Here is a 19,330-nt window from a genome sequence, read left to right as displayed (position 1 = left end):
CCATAAGGTCATTCGGTGTTAGCACTATCACACTGTTATGCTCACAGCCAAATATTGTAAGGCTCTATAGGCTTATATTCTAAAGAGGTCATTAGAAGGGGTAATAGCAGGGCACTATGGTAAGACACAAACTATCGTATATCTAACACTGATGACGTAAAAAGTATCAAGAGGAAAAATAGCCACATGATTTGAAAAACCACACTATCGTGTCATTAGACTCTGAGATGGGGTGTCTTTGATGCAATCAGGATTCCCTTAAATACTGAAAATATGGGAGGTGCCAATTCCTTGATATCTCGGTCATCCCAGTGAGCAGGGAGTCTCCAGGTTGCAATGATTTACCAGATGCCGCATGATTTTGCTCGACTGACAGAAAGTGGGCTGTTCCTTGCTATTTCCTTTGATCTCTTGACCAGACACTTCAGAAGGGGGCTAGTATCCCGATACCCATTGCCATTCTCTAAAGAGGTGAAGGTACTGCAGGGGAAGATTTTTGCTTTTTCAGAGGAACTATGTAGATGGGGGCTATTGCCAATGGATAACTCTCATTGAAAACTATGGTTATGTGTTGAAATAATTTTTATTTAGAGGTAAAGCAGTCTTCTTCACTTCGGATAGTATTTTACAAATGTAAAAAATATATACAGAACTCTTACAGTCTCATGATTCTAACGCACAGATTTACTGTTCTTTTGTTCTGACGCTCATGCGAAGCTAAGCGGTGCAAAGGGCGATGTCAAATTTCTCATTCAAACGTTTTTTCACTAAAATCCCGCTGCGAGCAGACTGAAAATTAGATCTACCTAGCACCAAACCCCTGTAAATATATGTAAATGAGGTGTAACTGATTGGAGACTGTACAAACACTTGTGGGGTTCCAGGAAGTTCCAAGTAGGGAAGCCTAATTTTGTGTGAAGTCATAAGCCAAACAAAAGTGTATGCAGATAATGGAAAAAGGAAACTCGCATGATTTTTCTACAGGCAATAAAACAGATTTTGCAAAGTGACACATATTACGTGTTTTGCACATGGCCTGTTTTTGCCTATAGAAATTTGTACTAGAGGGTGTCCATTTACTCCAATTATCAAGGAAGACACCACTCTCTCTCCTTTGCTCTAAGGTGGAATGCTCACCGTCATGAAAAATTAGTTTTTGCCTGAATGCCACAGATGACATGCGCCTTTCACATATTTTTACCCTTGTGCAAAGAAGCTCTGTTGATATTCACACAGTGTTGCACAATTTTAGGAAATCTAGGCCTCTGTTGCAGACGCCGATGCCAAATTGTACATTGCAATGTAAGACATTGCCCATCCATGGTTAACTTGCTACAGCACTGAACTCTAAGGCAGCTCTTAGTTACCAAAGCAACATATTTTAGCCTTACATCATTCTAGAGAAGTAATCATCATAAAAGCACAGTGCATATTAAGTAGAACAAAATACACAGGTGCTTCAGCAGTGTTAAGTTATTACCCATTGATTTTAGTCCTTAAGATTTACAAAGGATCATAAGTGGTTAAATTACCATTTTCTCCCCGAGATCATCAGAAAAAGAAAAGAAGAAGCACATTGGTAAACTCGATCATATATTGTCACCTAACATCAAATACAATACAGAAAGGAACTAGGCATAATACACTACAAAGCGGAACCTCCATAAGACACCCCCAGCCAAACTACAAAAACTGAATCACAAAGACAAAAGTTCCAACAACCATACAACAGTTGCCAGAAAGTCAACCAACTTCGAAGTCTCAAGGAACAGAAGTTCTGATCGCCAGTGTTTTTGGATTTTACAAACTCCAGGAGCTAACGGGTGGCATCTGGGTGAGAAAACACATGCATTGATAGATTGTAAGTTCCTCTCCTTTACATTCTGAGGTTCCTTCATTTGGTGCTATCAACTGTGACAGATCAAATAACATGTGAATCCCATAGTTTCTCCTCAATAACCCTTTTTCTTGCAGCCAATTTGGTCAGCTTGTCTCTCTGATGGAGCCCAAGTCTGCAAGGATAGTGCCCTTTCAAATGGAGCATCCGAAGCACCTCTGTCTACCCTGATTGCTCTGTGAGAAACCCATTAAGATCAGAGTGCAGGAAAACTTCAACAAAAGCCATTTAATGTCCTCTTTCTCTAGGGTTGGAGAGAACCCATCACTGTCAGTCTGGATGACCATATAGTGTTTGCCAGCCTTCCACCTTGGGTTTAACCTTAGTCACAGTCTCTAACGAACTCTGCTGCTGCTACAGTCTCCTGTAGTTGAATCTGCAGATCCATAGCTGTAGTCGTGCCTTTCAGCCTTTTATGGCTCAGTTGTATCGAGTGACATGGATACTTGATACCGCTCCCTCAGTAGGAGAAATCTTCTCTGCAATCTCTTATTTTGGTCCTACATCTACTAAGAAGTAAAATATAATCATTTCCTTTACAACATACATGCAGTATGAGGAGCATCCAGGCCTCTCTCATTTTAAGGGCCCTCAGGTGATGTAGCAGATTTATGCATCAAAACCTTTTGGATTAACAATTCAATTACGTGCAGTTCAGTTCTTTTATTATAGTCAGCTCACCATGGATAGTGACCAAAATACAATTCATACAATTAAAAAAAAAAGATTTTTTATACCACCAGGATTGCATTAAAAAAAGTTAAAATGACAACATATTTTTATTGTGTAAATGTGGCCTACAAATGCTATTGCATCTTTTATCATAATAGTAGTTCATTAAGAAATAGAGATCTAACAAAATACAAGACAATCGGTCAACAAACTGGGACAGCCAACTCTAAGGTGAGCTATCATCTGTATATTTTCTTAAGCACTAGTTACACAATCAACCCATTGATGTAACGTGGTGCTTGGCTCCTCTATCGTATGGCACTGGGAGACCATCTGACTCGACTTTTAGCAACATCACTGTTGTGCAGGCTCTTATATACCAGACTCAGTCGCCTCATTTCTGAGCTCAAAACTCCAACAACATGTTTACAGAACACTCACCCTCTGGATACATTCTCTCAAGATCACATAAGCACAATCCTACAACATCAAAAGTAGGCACTCGACCCAGCTCATTAAAGCCCTTCTCCCGTCCCAGTATCACCACATAAAAAATTCTTTAAACAGTTATCAGAAGCTGTGCAAACCGAGAAAAATCACTTCGGCATAAATTTACAATATTTCTTTAATTTAAGGCTGTAGCGTCACCATTTAGAAACAAAAAATATTCATACAAAATAATAAAACAAACATATACAGTTACTCACTTTAACAAATTAATTATACATTGCCAAATTAATAGTACTGATCCTGAACGCAATAGTGCCACATCAATAGTCTACAACTGCGTAAAATTACATTTTAAAATGATTTAGCTATACTACATAACCCAGGTGTTTCAGTGTTGCATAAAATCTTTGAAAGTATTTTACTTACAGTATCTTTCATGACTAAAACATACAAAATTCCTGCAATTTCAAAATTTAGGAACCCCATTTGAAAAGTTAAAACACACACACACTATATATATATATATATATATATATATATATATATATATATATATATATATATATATATATACACACACACACACATATATATATATATATATATATATATATATACATATATACATAGAGAGAGAGAAATATATGTGTATTGCAAAGTTTCTGTGCCTTGCCTGGTCTTCTTTAAAACATGTTTATTCCTTTTGAATAAATAATTTCAAAATATTGACAATCCATTTTTTTTATTTTGGCATAGTGTCATTCACTGCAGCATTAAGCAACATCCAGGGTCCGTGAAACAGGAAACGGATAAAATTCCTCAAAATCAAAACTAGCATGTCTATGAATACAGATCAGAAACACAAATGGCAACTGGTAAATATGTTTCCTAGATTATGTGGTTCAAAAGGTGCCACTAACTTTGATTAATCACAAAATTCACACTCCGCCACCATCTGTATTACCATTTTACTTTGATTGCATTACATGTCAACAGGAAAATATTTCAACACTTATGCTATAAACTGTTTTTCAATAAAGAAAGTCTTTTCAGCTAATGGGTCAAAAGCACACCCAGGTGATCATTTTTTTTTAAATGGTTGATCAATACAGTATGAAGAGCACTCCTAAAATATAGATGGATATTTAAATGTTGAACTCAGTCCTGCTGAGCCCACCAGCATTACACTTCAACAAAACTTGAAAACTGCATATTACAGTACTCTCTCTTAATATATAGTTCTCACAAAATGCTAAAATCGGGCACATACACAAAAATAGATTATTTTACCTTAGATTAGCAAAACTATAAAAGACATTATTCAAAAGGGCCTTGTGTCTGTACAGTATGTTGCAATTCACTTAGCTCTACCCCCACCTGAAATTGTGAAGTTTAAAATTGTTGCCAAGAAAAAAACACAGGAATTGCTTGTCTAAGCTTTGCTTAGACCATTCTATTTCTTCAAACGCAGCACTGCCATGTGCAATAAACTAACACCTTTACATTTAAAAATACTCTTACCCCTGTTATGTTTTTGGCTTCTTGCTATTAAGACTGATTAGTCAGTATACAAACTAAAAAGCAATGCGCACAACTGAAATAGGCCAAATACACCGTTTCACTACGGAGTCAAAATATACTTTAAATGTCAAAAGCATTCTTACCAAATTTAACATTGTTAGTGGATGTAGCTTGCAGATGTTCACTTGTCAATCACCTGAGGAAAACCCCAAAAAGGCAATATATTGTAGATTTCAAAACATTGCCCCATTGCTGTGTACCAACAGATGACTACAAGGTCTATTTGTAAAGTAGTGAACAATAAAAATAGTGTCCCCAAACTTCTGCATAAGAACTGGAATGAAGGCTTATTTCTCATAGCCAAAGGGATGTGTTCTACCTGAGTACAATTAAAAAAACTGCAACATGCCAAAGATATTAGTGTTAAGAATGTTTTTTTTGCTGCACTGGTACCTTTGAAAGTAAATCATAATTTAAACCCTAGCGTGTCTTTTTTGCATCCCAGCTCCACAACTACCTATGTATAAACGGGATACATTTGGAGATACATTCAGAGTGAAACACATCCAATAAGCTAGTTATTGAATCTGAAATTCCCTTCGACTACCCCAACTATCATACCCTACATTCAATGCTGAACAGACCAAGTATTGAGTTTTGAAATTCTCTGTGCACACCCAAAATGTCTGCAAGTGTAAATAAGTGAAATCGTTATAGAAACCCTTCATTCGCATACATTAGCATTCAAATAATATTAAAATGTGCGCATGCTTACCCTGTGCAAGTGAGCACTGAAGTTTGCGATTTAGAAGAAAAGGTTCATTTCAACTTCTGCAAACAAGAGTACTTAAATGCTTCGCATTCTACATTTCTTTTATCACAGCTAGCTGCATGGCGGGTGAGTTGCTCCCTAGCAAGTCAACTGCGTTGAAAAGCTTTTCAGGTGCAGATCTTCTGCATATCGTGGCTTTTAAGAGAAATCTTTGGCACACATTTTGTTATTGGCAGTTCTTTGTTACATTTTTGTAAACATATAGCGTTCAGAGTATACACCAAGTATATTTACGAATAGCCTTAGTTTACAACAGTGTACGGATATGTATGACATCTTTGAACAAACATGGTCTAGCAGATGTTTGTCAGACAAGTAATAATAAGATGCCCTTCTATAAAGTTCACTTTCCACAGAACTCCAAACCTTTCTTGCAAAAGCATAACGTGGACATTCTTAACCAAACAAAGGGAACTATACAGTAATGAGCATGGACTGAAGCGTCTTCTCATGTGCTTCTCTCAGATATTGACTTTTTATTAGATCTGTCATTTATTTTCTTCTTGCAAAGGATCAATCTCCATTCTCCAAGTTCAAAAGAAACCCCATGGTGCTATGAAGATCTGGCTCTGCCATAGAACAAACTGCCCAGAAATTGAAAGTAGGATTTAATCCAAAATATTGGTTTTATTAAAAATATCAGCAAGCCAGCTAATCTTTAGCATGTAACAGAAGCAACAGCACTCTTAAGAATACTTCTTCCCTGAACTTCTTAATTATATATTCTTCCTGCAGAATACAAATCTACAGCATTATCAGTGTAAAAAATAAAACTATGTTATGAAAGGGAATACTCTGTTTTCAGAGCTAAATAATTTGTTTTGTTGTTAATAACCTGTTACTTTTTTTTAAAGCTATTGTATATGATTTAAAAGCAAATTCTAAAATGTACATACTACTTATTTTAAGATTGAAAATTATGAAAAGGAAAAATGCAGGAAACAACGTAGCAATTCTTTCCTAAGAATGAAAAGTCTTTCTTTTAAAATAACACAATAATAAACGTTACTTTGTTTTCAAAAACCTAAAATTTACAGCTGAAAACAAGAGTTTGCTTGTGTTTCATAACTACTGTGCAGCAAGACAGTTGAGCATTCAAACTATTTAGAAAGTGAAATGTATCATTAAGCTGGCACTGATCACTTTTGATGACAACTACTTTTGGAGCGCTGAATCTATTTGTAAGCAAAGGCAACAGATCCATCTTATAAAGTCTGCAGCTATGAAAAGACCTTTTTCTAGAGTTGTATAACCTTACATATTTAGAATATTATTCTTTAAAATAGCTGGTACAGTAGCACATACAGTGCTCATCAGTGACTACACATTCTAATTTATTTAATCTGAGGAGCTGATCTATCATTACTTATTGTTTTTCTTAGTTTTACTCCCCGTCGAATCATTGTTAACATATTAGTCTCGTTCGGGGTTAGGAAATCCGATTGGAGGCCTTCTGATTCCAAGCTGCCATCTGTACTAGGCATTCTCTGAAAATGAACAGCTGTAGCAGTTTGAGGTAATGGCCTACTTTCTATGATGCTGTTTACCGCTGCCATTTTTACGCTGGGGTTTAATGATATTTTCTGTGGACTTGTGGGCGATGGATTTGTGTGCATGGGATAATTGTATGAGGGGTTTGGTACAAAAGCACAGTATGGTGATTGAATGGCATTGAGGCTTTGGGCTGATGTATAGATGCCATGCTTCACGTGAGGGAGGTCAGCTCTCACATCCTGGGCATTTACAAATTCCTCACTGTTAGTCCGCCCACCAAAGAGCCCTGCAGTAAGTTCTGCATAGTTTGGTCCACCTACAGGTACCACTGGCGTTCTAATTGGGATGGGCATGCCACTTATTGTACCACGTCTGAAAACAGGTTTGCCAGAGGGTTTTCTCCTAATCGTGGCCACATATGGAGACCGCACAATTGGTTCTGGATCTGCAAGAAGGCTGACTGTAGAAGCAGGTCTCTTGGTCTGGAACATTCTCCTGTAATTCTGACTGATGTCGCTGTTTCGTGGAATTGTGGACGATTTGTCAAAGTCCAATTGGTCTGGGTCTTCTTGTTCCCCATGTAACGAGATGTAATCATATTCTGAAACTGGGGAAAACAATGAAGCAATTGAGTATATATAAAAGCAATGCCTGGCACATTAAATGTCTGAACAAAATCCATGATAATTGTTGATAACATTAATTTTGTTTTAGGGTGATGAACCAAAGCAATGAGGGCGCTGTATTTGTGTGATGTGAGTGCAAACAGTTTGTAACTGATTTACATAAACCGAAATGTCAGATTCTTTGTGAATGCAACAATTATGTATGCAACAGGAAAAAGGATTATTAAAAATTAAATTGCTGTCAAACAAAAACAGGAAAAATATGCGATCCAGAAAAATGTCCCCCAGTATTCAACAAGAACAGAAAATTCATCCCGCATAGTTAAAAAGATCGCAACACCACAAGACTGTAACACAAATACACAACATTTAAGGCTTAAATTGAGGTGCGTCCTAACCAGTTGTTCCATGTAACTCATCCATGCAATATATAGATAAACAAGTTATAACTAACTGAGCAGATAAAACTAAAATAAGCAAAGGGTGGTGCCAAATCCAAGTAAGCTGGTAATACATTTCTGTTATGGCCAGTAGAAGTGCCTGGAAGTGAGCTGCACTGCTTCTGGGAAAGATGACTGAACTCCCCTATGGAAGGTGGTATGCAGTGTATCAGACACATTCATCCAAGGGATCAGCTGGAATGGGATAGGGAAGGGAGGTAGCACCATATCCCCTTTTATGGATGCTGCAAACAGTATGTGTGAGGCAATCACATACCTACGTTTGAGGCTTCCAATAATTATACTTCTAGGCAACAAAGGGCTATGGCCAATGATATACATTTTGTCTCGAAAGCACATTTTTTGACAATTTGACTTTATAGTGACTATATTTCTAGACTGCTCCATAAACTGTGATCTTCTACTGGCATCCCCAGAGCAGAGCATTCCTTCCTAACATTCTGCTGAAGGGAGGTCAATGATTTTCAGCAAATTCCACATAGGTCAACATGTACCGAAATAAACTGTACATTCCAACATGAGGGAGTCAGCTAGTTTACATGGGGCTTTCAGAATGTATTCTGCCTTCTCATCACTCGGAAAACAATATATGTAAGCCCAACCCCTGCTTTGATTGAAGTATTTATTCTGGGATAATTTGAAGTGGGCTCTAAAGAAGAGACTACAGTGGGGAGTTAGTCCCTTCTATGAAGGAGGCTAGGTATTTCTCCTTCATATAATACATGGATGGTAGACATATAAAGAAGTACAATACTGGAATGCTGAATACTTCACAAAATGCTGAGTAGGAGAACAATTTATCATTGACAACTGGAAGCTGGGGACCTTCCAATAAATGTTTTTCTATAGTATGGTACTGACTGAGTTAAAGGACTGCGGGTACAAGTAGGAAAACAGATTTGTCTGTGACGGTGGCATTGGGAGGTCTTTTTTAAATAAAGAGCTCAAGATAAAGGTGAGGCCTATGTGTTTAAAGAACTGGTCCCATTACAGGATGATGTGCAACACTATGCGGAAGAGAGTTTGATAGTGTAAAGTATGTGCTATTTTCACCCCAGGTTCTGCTTTCAAAGCCCGGTTCGCCACATGTCCATCTCTTTACCGTGAATAGGTCTGTCCTGTCATTTGCCTTTTTTCAAGGCCTTCAATAGCTCCTCTATATTAGGCTGAAGAGCTGTTTGGTTCCAAAGACATCTTGGACACATGTCAAAGGAATTCATTCTGCCCTTTGCTTACTGAGCTAGTCATCAGCACGCAAGAGGTTAAGAACAAATATAATATTTTGGGCAGCAACATCTTCTTTGCAATGACAATTCTCCACGCCATTGAGATGGGCATGTTTGCCCAGACAGGTATTCTCTCTTCGAGCCACATCATTGCACGGCCGCAGTTAGCCTCCCTTACTTGCTTCATATCTCTACTTATCCACACTCCCAAATATCCAACAGGTCCCTCTGCCCACTGTAGCGGGAAGTCCAGTGGAAATGGCAGTGTTGAGTCTGTGAGAAGGAAATATTATGGACTTGGACAAGTTTATTTGGACACCAGAGAGCTGGCCAAACTTCAACAATTCTCATACCATGGGGTTTAGGTTTTCAGATGGGTTGGTTACATAGCGTAATATCATCCGTATAGGGACACCACCAAAGCTCTAGTCCTGAAACACACTCCCCTACATGCATGATGCTGCCTCAGCCTCACGGCCAGCGAGTCCATCGCTATGGCAAACAGCAGGGCGACAATGGGCACTCCTGTTGTGTCCCTCACAAGATCTCAAAAGGCTCAGTCATAGTATTGTTAAATCTGACCCATGCCGTGGGCTTTGTGTATAGCAAAACACACAAGATGATGGACGGAATGTTGCAGAATGGCAAAACATTCACCCCCACTCACAGATCTGGGTTTAATCCATCGTTATTTTGCTCACCAAGCCACCCCAGTCCAGACATGGCCATATGCAAATCAGTCTTGACCCTGTGCCTCATGGGAACAGTCCAGCCCAAACTGCCAAGCCATGTCTTCCCTGGCCGGAATCAAGCATCCTAGGACCGGTTTCTGGCTATCAGCTGTCTTCAGCCAGGATAGCTGGACTCCAGTGGCTTAGCGAGCACGGGACCCACGCCTGGGCATACCCTTCCCACATAGGGTGAACAGCAAAACACACAAGATGATGGACGGAATGTTGCACAATGGCAAAACATTCACCCCCAGTCACAGATCTGGGTTTAATCCATCGTTGGGCCGTGGCTTTTGGATGTAGTGATCAGGCAGCACCAAATCTATCCTTTTTTGTCCTCAAGGACTATGCTGAACCCCCCCCCCATCATCGTGCTGTCGCCTAATTGTGCTATTTCGGCCCATACACTACAATAAAAGTCAGGGTCATCTGGGTGGGGACCATAGACTGCCACTAGTGTGACATGCCTTCCTTTAATGTGACCATTCACTTTTGTGTATCCACCTTCCAGATCTATTGATGTGCTTATGTGCTTGTTGTATTTCAACCCAAGCCTTTGTGGATGAGTATTGACACTACCCCTGAGTAGTTAAGAGTACCTCGCTGAGTATATATAACCCAAACGTTTTGAGCATAGCCTGGTCGGTTATGGCATTGTGTTATGTGTGTTGCTTGTAAGAGATAAATGTGTATGTCATGCCGAAGTAGGTAACCTTGTACCAGTCGTGCCTTTCTGTGGTCGTTAAGACCTCGAATATTCCAGGTGAGGAACGCGATTGGTGTAATCTTTGAATGGATACTGTGTAGATGAGGTCACCTGGCTCATGTGTCCTAACCACAACTATGGTCTGAGTCGCCCCTATCCTTTTTAAGACATGATAGCTTATACTTATGCTCATAGAATGCACTGTATAAAGTTGGTTGCTCACAATGGCAATGTTAGAAGAATTCATCTTCATCTCTAGTCTACTACTAAATCTAACTATAGGAACAAACTTCCTCCTCTTCCCCCCACAGCAACCCCCCAACCAGGTTGTGAATTTACATCCCCCCCCATCAAAACTTTATTCATACAAACATGTACTTGGGAGATCTCCTGTGGGGTACATGGCGTCACCGGCGAACTACCTCACTGCCGTCAGGGAGGTGGCCAAATATAGCTATTGTCCAGAAACCTCCAGTTACCTATTTAACTCTGATCTAGTGTTTTAGTGAGCAAATGGGGCCTGCATCTGCAGCCGCTTTAATGTCACCAGCTTCTGCTTCCCATACCAATCTTAACGGTCTTACCAGTTTCTGTGGGTGGTGTAGCAACAGACATGTCTTTAGGTGTAGCTCAGTCATTGTCCCTCAGGTCAGCATTCGTTACAACTGGAGCGGTCTTGGGATATATTTTTCTAGCCCCGTATATGCTTGGCGTATTTCAGTGCTGACTTGGCATCTGTGAAGTAATGTGACTTCCCCTCATATAAAATGTGCAGCTTTGCCAGGTATAGGAGGGCATATGAGGTACCTGCTGTTTGAAGAATCCGATTTACGGGTAGAAATTCTCTGTGTGCAGCATGTACTCAGGGGTGAAGTCAGAATAAAAAAAGGGAGCGTGTTCCATTGGTGTTGGATAGCGCCTCTTTCCCATGCCAGTCATAGGACAGTATCCCGCTCTCTATAATTTGATATGCAGCAATAATTGGAACCCACCTGTGGTTAAGCTGCGAGTGAGCGATGGGCTCTATCCACTATGAACATCTTGGACAAGTCCGATCCAAATAAGTCGCGAATCAGGGATTCAACGTAATGTTCCATTTTGGACATTGCTATTGTTTCAGGTAATCCTGTAATGCGTATATTGCTGCACCTCAAACGGGCTTCTAAATCTTCTTTCTTGGCTCTTATAATTGAAAGGATCTTTTCCATTTGCAGCATTTGCTCTTAAGTGTCCACTTGAAATGTGTGCGCGTCTTCTGCTTTGTTTTCTAGGGTACCTAGCCTGACTTAATGGATGTCCACCTTCCCTTTGACACGTTCCAGCCGGGCAGATAGGGTATCCAACTTCTTAATGGTCTTACGGCTTGATCTCACTTCCAGTAGGGATGGTACAAAAATTTAATTTGGACTGTCCAGGTTCCTTTCGATGGAGTGCCTCTGTTTCTTGTAGGACCTCTGCGTCCATTTGCCTTGTCTGCCGTTTGTTGTTTAGTGTCTGTTTTCCCCATTGTGCTGAATGTGCAAGTAGGGATGCTGCAACGATGATGTAGTGATGCCTGGTGTATAGTAGGCTGCGCACTGCCAACAGGCCGGGTAGCTTCAGGCCTCGTCTGCCCTTCTCTACATACAGGAGATCCGATCTTGTGCGTCCCTTAGAGCAATGTATTAGGTTATGGTTATGTTCTGCAGGTTACTCCAGCCCCTATTGCCACCCCTCCTCTGAGATGTAGTAGGTCATCCGTTCTGGGCCCGATTCCGGGCCCCCCCCATGGGCATGCTAGTGTGCAGTGGTAGGGGCTGCTCTTTACACGAACGCATCCAGAGTTTGCTTCTCATGGAGATCTTTATTTGCATTGGGCACCATTTTGGAAAGGCGGCCTCCCAGTCATGTCTGTTTAGCAGCCCTGTCTCTATGGCTGGATGTCTGCTAAGCACATCTTCAGATTTCCCCACTGTGTCTATTTCTTTTGCTGACTGGCGCTTGTATTTCAGTCTGCCCGGTTGTGCCCAGCGCACCCCAGGATCAGCGAGTCTCTCAAGCCCCCAGTCCCCCTTCTGATAGCTGGCAAGCGATCAGCAAAGTGGCGGCAGGGATCGAGAGCCAGGCCTCACCTCTCGTGTCTCAGCTGCCTCGCCGAGCTGCAATTCTTAGGGCTCGGGGATTCCTCTGCGCCCCCGCCATATCGTATCTTGATCATAAACGGGCCCGCAGCTTTGCCTGCTATTCTCTCTGGCGGGGTCGTGCAGCACATCTTTTCTGTATCACGCTGCTGCCCAGCCTTCTCAGGCACGAGGCAGGGTGATGTTCAGCCAGAGCATCTGCTTTCGTGTCAGCTCAGTGTCGAAGGGACAGGACACCGCACCAGCCTTGCATTGCCTCAATAGCCACGCCGATTTTATAGGAAGTCACCGGTATAGACGTATATTCACAGGATTTTCTTTTTGGCTGGCGGAGCACCCTCAGTGAGCAGCCATCTTGCTGCTCAGCCACGACCCCAATTACCATATTGTGAATTCTCTATTTAAACGCAGCTTCCTCACCTTGTGAATACTTCCAAGTGCGAGAATGGAACCAGAGGCGCTTCTTGGTAATGCTTCTGCATGCCGGTAGGTGGCAGGAAACAGCTCCACGTTCACTTCCTCCTGCCCTGGAAGTGAAACGAGATTTACATGTGGGAGCCACCCTTGCGGTCAGATGTCAGTTTTCTTCTTCATTCTGTTTGTGCTGTATTAACTGCTTAGATATGAAAGTATGCTGATCTCAAGACAGTGATCTTTATATGGATGGTTAAAAAGAGTCTATTCTGCAGAAAGGGGAGGTGGGGCAGATAGTGGAGAATCTGCAGTTAGATAGATTATCGACCAGAAAGAGCGTTATCGAAGGTAAGTAACTTGTTCTGATGGATATCTATAACTGCAAAGTCTTCACCTTTTGAAAAGGTACCAAAGCAGTACCTCCCCAGGTGGTGGGTCTGAGGAATGGCTCAAACCAGCAAATCCTAAAGGACTGAGCGAACAAAGTGCCCCTTCTGCCAGTTCTAGCTATTGAGGCAGTAGCGCTTTGTCAACGTATGAAATGATGCCAACGTCGCCACATGCCAGTGCAACAGCAGCAGTCTTGGCTCTGGTTGATTGAGCTTCTTAGCCAAAGCATAGCAGATCTTTATACAGAAGTCTATTTACCTTGATGTGGTCCTTTTTTACTGCCTTCCACTTTTTCGCTCCAGTGAACCCAACAAACAGCAGATTTTCCTTTTGGTGGTTTTTGGTGCGATCGATGAAAAAGCTGAAACCTTGTTTGGGATCCAATCGGTGCAATCTCTCCCCCTCTTTCTAGGGGTGAGCAGAGCAAAGAATGCCAGAAGTGTGATAGCTGGTCAGACACGAAAGGGTGTCACAACTTTTGGGGAAAAAAGGTCACTGCAGTCCACAACACCCGTCCGGAAAGGTGGTGGTGTATGATGGGGACTAGACAGAGCCTGCAACTCTCTCACAGGTGAAAAGCTGAGGTTATCACTATGAGGAAGACTTTTAAAGATTCAGGAGATACAAAGAACAGCTGTGCATCGGCTGAAAAGAGTTAATATCAAGAAGGTGAGGACCACTGAAGCATTACAAATGTTTTGAGGAAAACGTATGGCCCAGACCTTTAAGGCAACACATAACAACAGGATATTTAGAGAAGGTGGCTGGTCTGGCTGGTCTGGTAAATGAAAAGACTGAAAGCACTGACATCCTTTAACTGTGCCCACTGCAAGTCTTTGCTGAGCTAAACACCACACAAAGAGAAGAACATCTGACAACATTGTTTGTAATGAGTCTGTGTGGCAAGCATTGCACCAGGCTACAAACTTTCCCCAACGTCCCGTAAAAACAGACTTTGTAGCTGGACATCTGGCTGTCAGAATGACATCCACTACTCCAGGATGGAAATCAAAAGCATTCAACTGATGCTGCTCAATCTCCATGCATGGAGATTGAGACTCTGCTGTGACAGATCCTCCCAAAGTGGCAGCCTGTTCAGAGGACAGATGCTCATGCCCAGAAGTTCCAGGTACCATGTTTGCCTGGCCCAAACAGGAGCTAATAGTATGACTTGGGCTCTGATGCTCCGATCTTCTTCAGAACTGGGGGAGAGGCAGAGGCAGGAAGGCATACAGGAGTCCTGTGCTCCAATTTAACCAGAATGCACCTCCGAGAGAAGAGAGCCTTCTTGGTAACTCCAAAGCGCAAAAGTGTTGACACTACATGTTCTTGGTGGCGGGAAGAGATCTAACTAGGGCTCTCGTCATTGCTAGCACACAACCACAGTTACCTCTGGGTATAATTACAGTTTGTGATCCAGGAGGTACCGCCAACTGAGTTAGTCTGTTCTGGTATTTAAAGATCCAATCATGTGGTTCATGACTAGGAAAAGGCCTACTGACTCAATCAGTTCCAGAGGCGCATTGCGTCTTGGCACAGGGCCATACTCCGCCCTGCTTGTTGCAGTACATGGCGGTGTTGTCCATGAGCACTTGGATCAGCCTCCCTTTGATGGGTAGTAGGAAGGGCTTTATCGCCAAGTGAAGTAATCCACCAGCAGGAGGCAAATAAGTTTCTGAGACCCAGAACCGAGGCTAAAAACTTGTGATCAAAGCCTGAATGTACTGGACTAGCTGATCCAGAGGGAAGGCTGCAATTGCACTGTATCCAGAATGGCTCCAATAATCGAAAGCCAAAGTGAAAGAATCAAGTATGAGATTTCGGCAGGGACTGAAAACCCCAAAGATGTGAAGAGGTTCGCCGTCGTCCACGGGTGGTCAACAATTGACTGTGGTCTGCCTTCAACAGCCATTCTTCAAGGAAGAGGAGGACTGGTATCTCAAAACAAATGTCCTGCAACTACCGCCATCACATTCATGAAAACTCAAGGGGCACTGGTAAGACCGAAAGAGAGCACAGAAAACTAAAAATGCTCCTGGTCTTGAACCGCAGATCACAGCTATGGGGCTGCAGTAAGGAAGCATGAAATCTGGAGTCCTGCTGGTACAGTGCAACCATTCAATCTCCTGGATTCAGGGAAATTAAAACTTGAGTGAACATGACTATTTGTAAATGTCCTTTTTCAGGAAGAAATTGAGAGGGGCGAAGGTCTGAAATAGAATGAAGGACAACGCCCATCTTTGGGACAGGAAATAAACAGGAGTAAAATCCAGTCATTATTTCCGAAGCCTGGATCCTCTCAATGGCCTTTTTCCCAAAAGACCTGGACTTTCTGTTGTAAGATGGATAAGTGGTCCTTCAATAGCCACTCTGGTGTAGGTGGAATATGTAACAAGGTGAAAAAGAATGGAGCAGCATATCCTTGCACCAATCTGTTGGATGTAATGAACTGTCACCCGCGGAGGTAATACCTTATCCAGCCTCAAACGAGATGGTAATATCCCACCAAGGACTAGCCGAAGTGGTTTGGTAGTCATAGCGGGGCTAAGGGTGAGAGGCATTGATCAGGCACTGCCAATGAGGGCCTAGATGTTGTCAGCAGGATCTTCGGCCTCGAAATGACTGAGGAAGGGGGGGGGGTGTTGTTGAGGACGACCCTGGTGTATATGAGACATGCCTCTTCCAAAGCTTCAAAAGGAAAGAAACTGCTGAGGATACTGCTGCACAGGTGAGGAAAGTCCAAGGTAGAGTGATGTGGCCCTGCGTTCATTGAAGCATTTCAAGGCAGAGTCTGTCTTATCTCCAAAGGGATGGGTGCCACCAAATGGCATGTCCATTAGTCACACTTGAACATCATTTGAAAAGCCTGGGGATCTCATCCACACATGACACTGATGCACTACACTGGTACAAACTGCCCTTCCCAAGTAGTTGGTGGTGTCTAGCCCAGGGAGGATGACTTATTTTGCTGTGTCCTGTCCATCTTGAATAATCAGCACAAGACTATCATGTAATTCTTCTGGGACAGTTGACAAGATCCCTGAGCAGAGAGTGAAGCTAGCTGCAGAGAACATTCTCTTTCCAAGCAAATCCATACATTTGTATTCTTTATAACTAGGCATAGTAGGGAATGAGCTAGGTTTGAATATGGTTGTCGAAGCCTACACCACAAAGCTGTTATTGTAGAGTGTTGCAGAAGGAAGGGCACGTCACAAATCTGTGTTGTCTAGCAACCTGTCTGTTAACTGGTGGGAAGAGCCAGGCTTAGCCAAAGTGCCCATTAGTTTGCATGTTAGGGCTTTATTAAAAGGAAAAAGAGGTGGGGGGTGTGGCCTGACGAGCCACCATGGTGAAGGCTTGTTGGGTGCGCTCTATGCAGTCTGGTCTAATAAACCGCCATCATCCTACCGGTGCACATCCTGACCTACATGCAGTGGATCCGGCAGAGCCCAAGACCGGAGTGCCCCACTCATGTGGGTTGGTGGAACCCCAGGGACAGTGAAAGCCTGTTATCCTCTGGCAAAGAGGCCCGGCAGTGCGCAGAGCGAGGGGGTATCCCTGTGGAGCCGGGGAGACACAACTGATCAGCCTGCACTGAGAGGACCGGGGGCGTAGAACCGTAGTTGTACAGACCCGGGGATACTTCCAGGAATCGCCATGTCGAAGGGCAAGCCTGTTGCTCAGTAGACGAAGCAGAGTACCATAGACCAGTATGCGACAGGGGGAGCTGGTGCAACCGGTCGAGGTGAACGGGCTGGGCAGACGCCTGATAATGCTGCATTACTGGCAGACATCACACAATCCTGCGACGCGCTCTATGTCAAGATTGGTGCAGAGGGGTCTGAGGTCTCCCTGCTTCGGCAGGACCTCAGGAAAGTGGTGAACTGTATAATGGAGGTAGAGGCCAGGATGTTGATGGTGGAAGACTCTATGACAGTGCTCAACAGAAAGTTAATAGATTGACTGTGGTCATCCAGAAATTAGCTGCCTGCGTGGAGGACGCTGAAGGCTGCATTCGTCGCAATAACCTGTGCTTTGTTTTGTTCCCGGAGGGAAGTGGAGGTGCTCCAGTCTTAATGGATGAAGACTATCATGCCGGAAGAAGATTCTTTGTCTCCTTGCTGCGTAGTTGATCGGGCCCACCAAGCCTTTGTGAAGAAGCCACCCCCAGGTGCCAGACCTCGACCAGTGATTACTAAGTTGCAGAATTATCTGGACAGGGATGCTATTCTCAAATTTGCCCAGGGTCAATGCAAGCTGACTCATGAATCGCACACCAGGGGGAAGGCCAATAGTGTGTATTCAGGCACGGATTGCGGCGCAGACCCTGATGGGTCAGTGCATTGATCTTTGGCCTCTGGCCCTGTGCCCGGGCCATCAATCAACTTTGGCTCGCAGACGTGGAACTCCCAGGCCAGACTGCCTCACTGGAAGTGTGTTCCTGAAGCTTCCAGAGACTGTTTAGAGAAGTTGTTAGTCCAGGGCTCCACTCCAATGGCGTGGCTTGTCTCTGGGCTCCCATTGGGGGCCCGTGGGCACACCCACCGCAACAGACACTTCTTCTTTGCAGAGGTGTAGGGGAGGGGCTTGTTATCCACTAGGCTTTGTTGTTGTGTTTTCACCTGACATAGTCACAGATACACAACGACTCACAGACAACCTGGTTTCGCATGGTTCCCTTCTTGACCATGCATGGCTGCACATGCATTTGGCGATCGGACCTGGGGTCAGGGGGGTTTGGGGGTGTGGAGTCTGAGTCATGACATGGAATATAAGGGGCATCTTTGACAAAATCAAACGGGGGCGATCCTACGGCAAGCCAAGAGGCTTGAGACCAACATGCTACTGCTAAAACCCCTATGTTGGTACAAAGGTGCCATGCCTGGCATATTTGGGTTTGATCAGATTTGACGTTGGGCAGTGTTTACGCCCCCTTCCCCTAGGCCAGACATTTGTTGACAGGCTCATACAACTTTGGGGGGAACTATCAGCGGAACTCTCGGTAGTGGGGGAACTGGAATGATGGGATGGCACCCAGGGAGGACAGATGGCGTGCGCCCAGACCCACCCAGAGTTCCGGCGACTCTAGACTACATCCTCCCTGGAATGAACGGAAGTGTGGTGGGTCTACAAACCCCACGGTGTCAGGCCATGCCTTTATCTCTGCGGTCCATGGATCCTTCTTCAGGCTAGATTACCTTTTTCTTCCTATCCCTTATATCTCCATGGTCCCGAAGGTTGTGATCTTAGCACAATGATTGTCAGACCATTCTCCTGTGGGCCTCACAATGCTTATCGGTCCCCACAAACTCCCATTTCGATGTTGTATGTCGCCCTGGCTCCTACACAAGCCAGCATGCAAGTCCACACTTCACCGATCAGATGCCAAATACCTCTCCTTTAATGCTGCAATGGCTCCCTCCGTGGTGGTACTCTGGGAGGCCCTGAAGCCCACACTATTGAGGGGGGGGGTCAAGTGGTGGATATTAGTTTTTGCACTGTAAAGTGAAAAAGGGGTAGAACTAGAAACTCAACAGCAAGCCTTGGAGGGGGAGGTAAGGGAAGGCGGCCTGACATAGGCTGGGCTTTTTACAGCAATAATTGTAGCAGCTGCTTTCAGATGAGCACTGGACAGGCAGGACAAAATCGGTTAGATCAATGGAGTGACAAATCTAGCAAAATGTTGCATCACTTGGCATAAGCGATGCAGCATTTTGACCCATTACAGCATTATAGACACCACGTTGGTCCCGGTGCTCTGGACAGTAGAGGGTCGGCTGCGTTCTAGCC

General features: G+C 43.4%; 2 protein-coding genes across 5 annotated transcripts in view; one reads left to right on the top strand and one right to left on the bottom strand.

Moving 5' to 3' along the window:
- Positions 1-19,330, top strand: part of ERGIC3 (ERGIC and golgi 3) — a 476,385-nt gene that overhangs the window by 373,777 nt on the left and 83,278 nt on the right. The window lies entirely within an intron of this gene.
- LOC144768495 (protein MTSS 1-like) overlaps positions 3,969-19,330 on the bottom strand; it is a 563,908-nt gene continuing 548,546 nt past the window's right edge. For all 4 annotated transcript variants that reach the window (XM_078652201.1, XM_078652202.1, XM_078652203.1 and 1 more), the window contains one exon: positions 3,969-7,473. In XM_078652201.1, the coding sequence (XP_078508327.1) occupies positions 6,707-7,473 (767 nt within the window). In that variant the 3' untranslated portion in view covers positions 3,969-6,706. The remainder of the gene's footprint in view (positions 7,474-19,330) is intronic.

This window comes from Lissotriton helveticus, chromosome 7 (assembly GCF_964261635.1).
Source record: "Lissotriton helveticus chromosome 7, aLisHel1.1, whole genome shotgun sequence".
Taxonomy (NCBI): domain Eukaryota; kingdom Metazoa; phylum Chordata; class Amphibia; order Caudata; family Salamandridae; genus Lissotriton; species Lissotriton helveticus.
The sequence above is the reverse complement of the archived record's forward strand: the minus strand, read 5'-3'. Positions and strand labels throughout refer to the sequence as shown.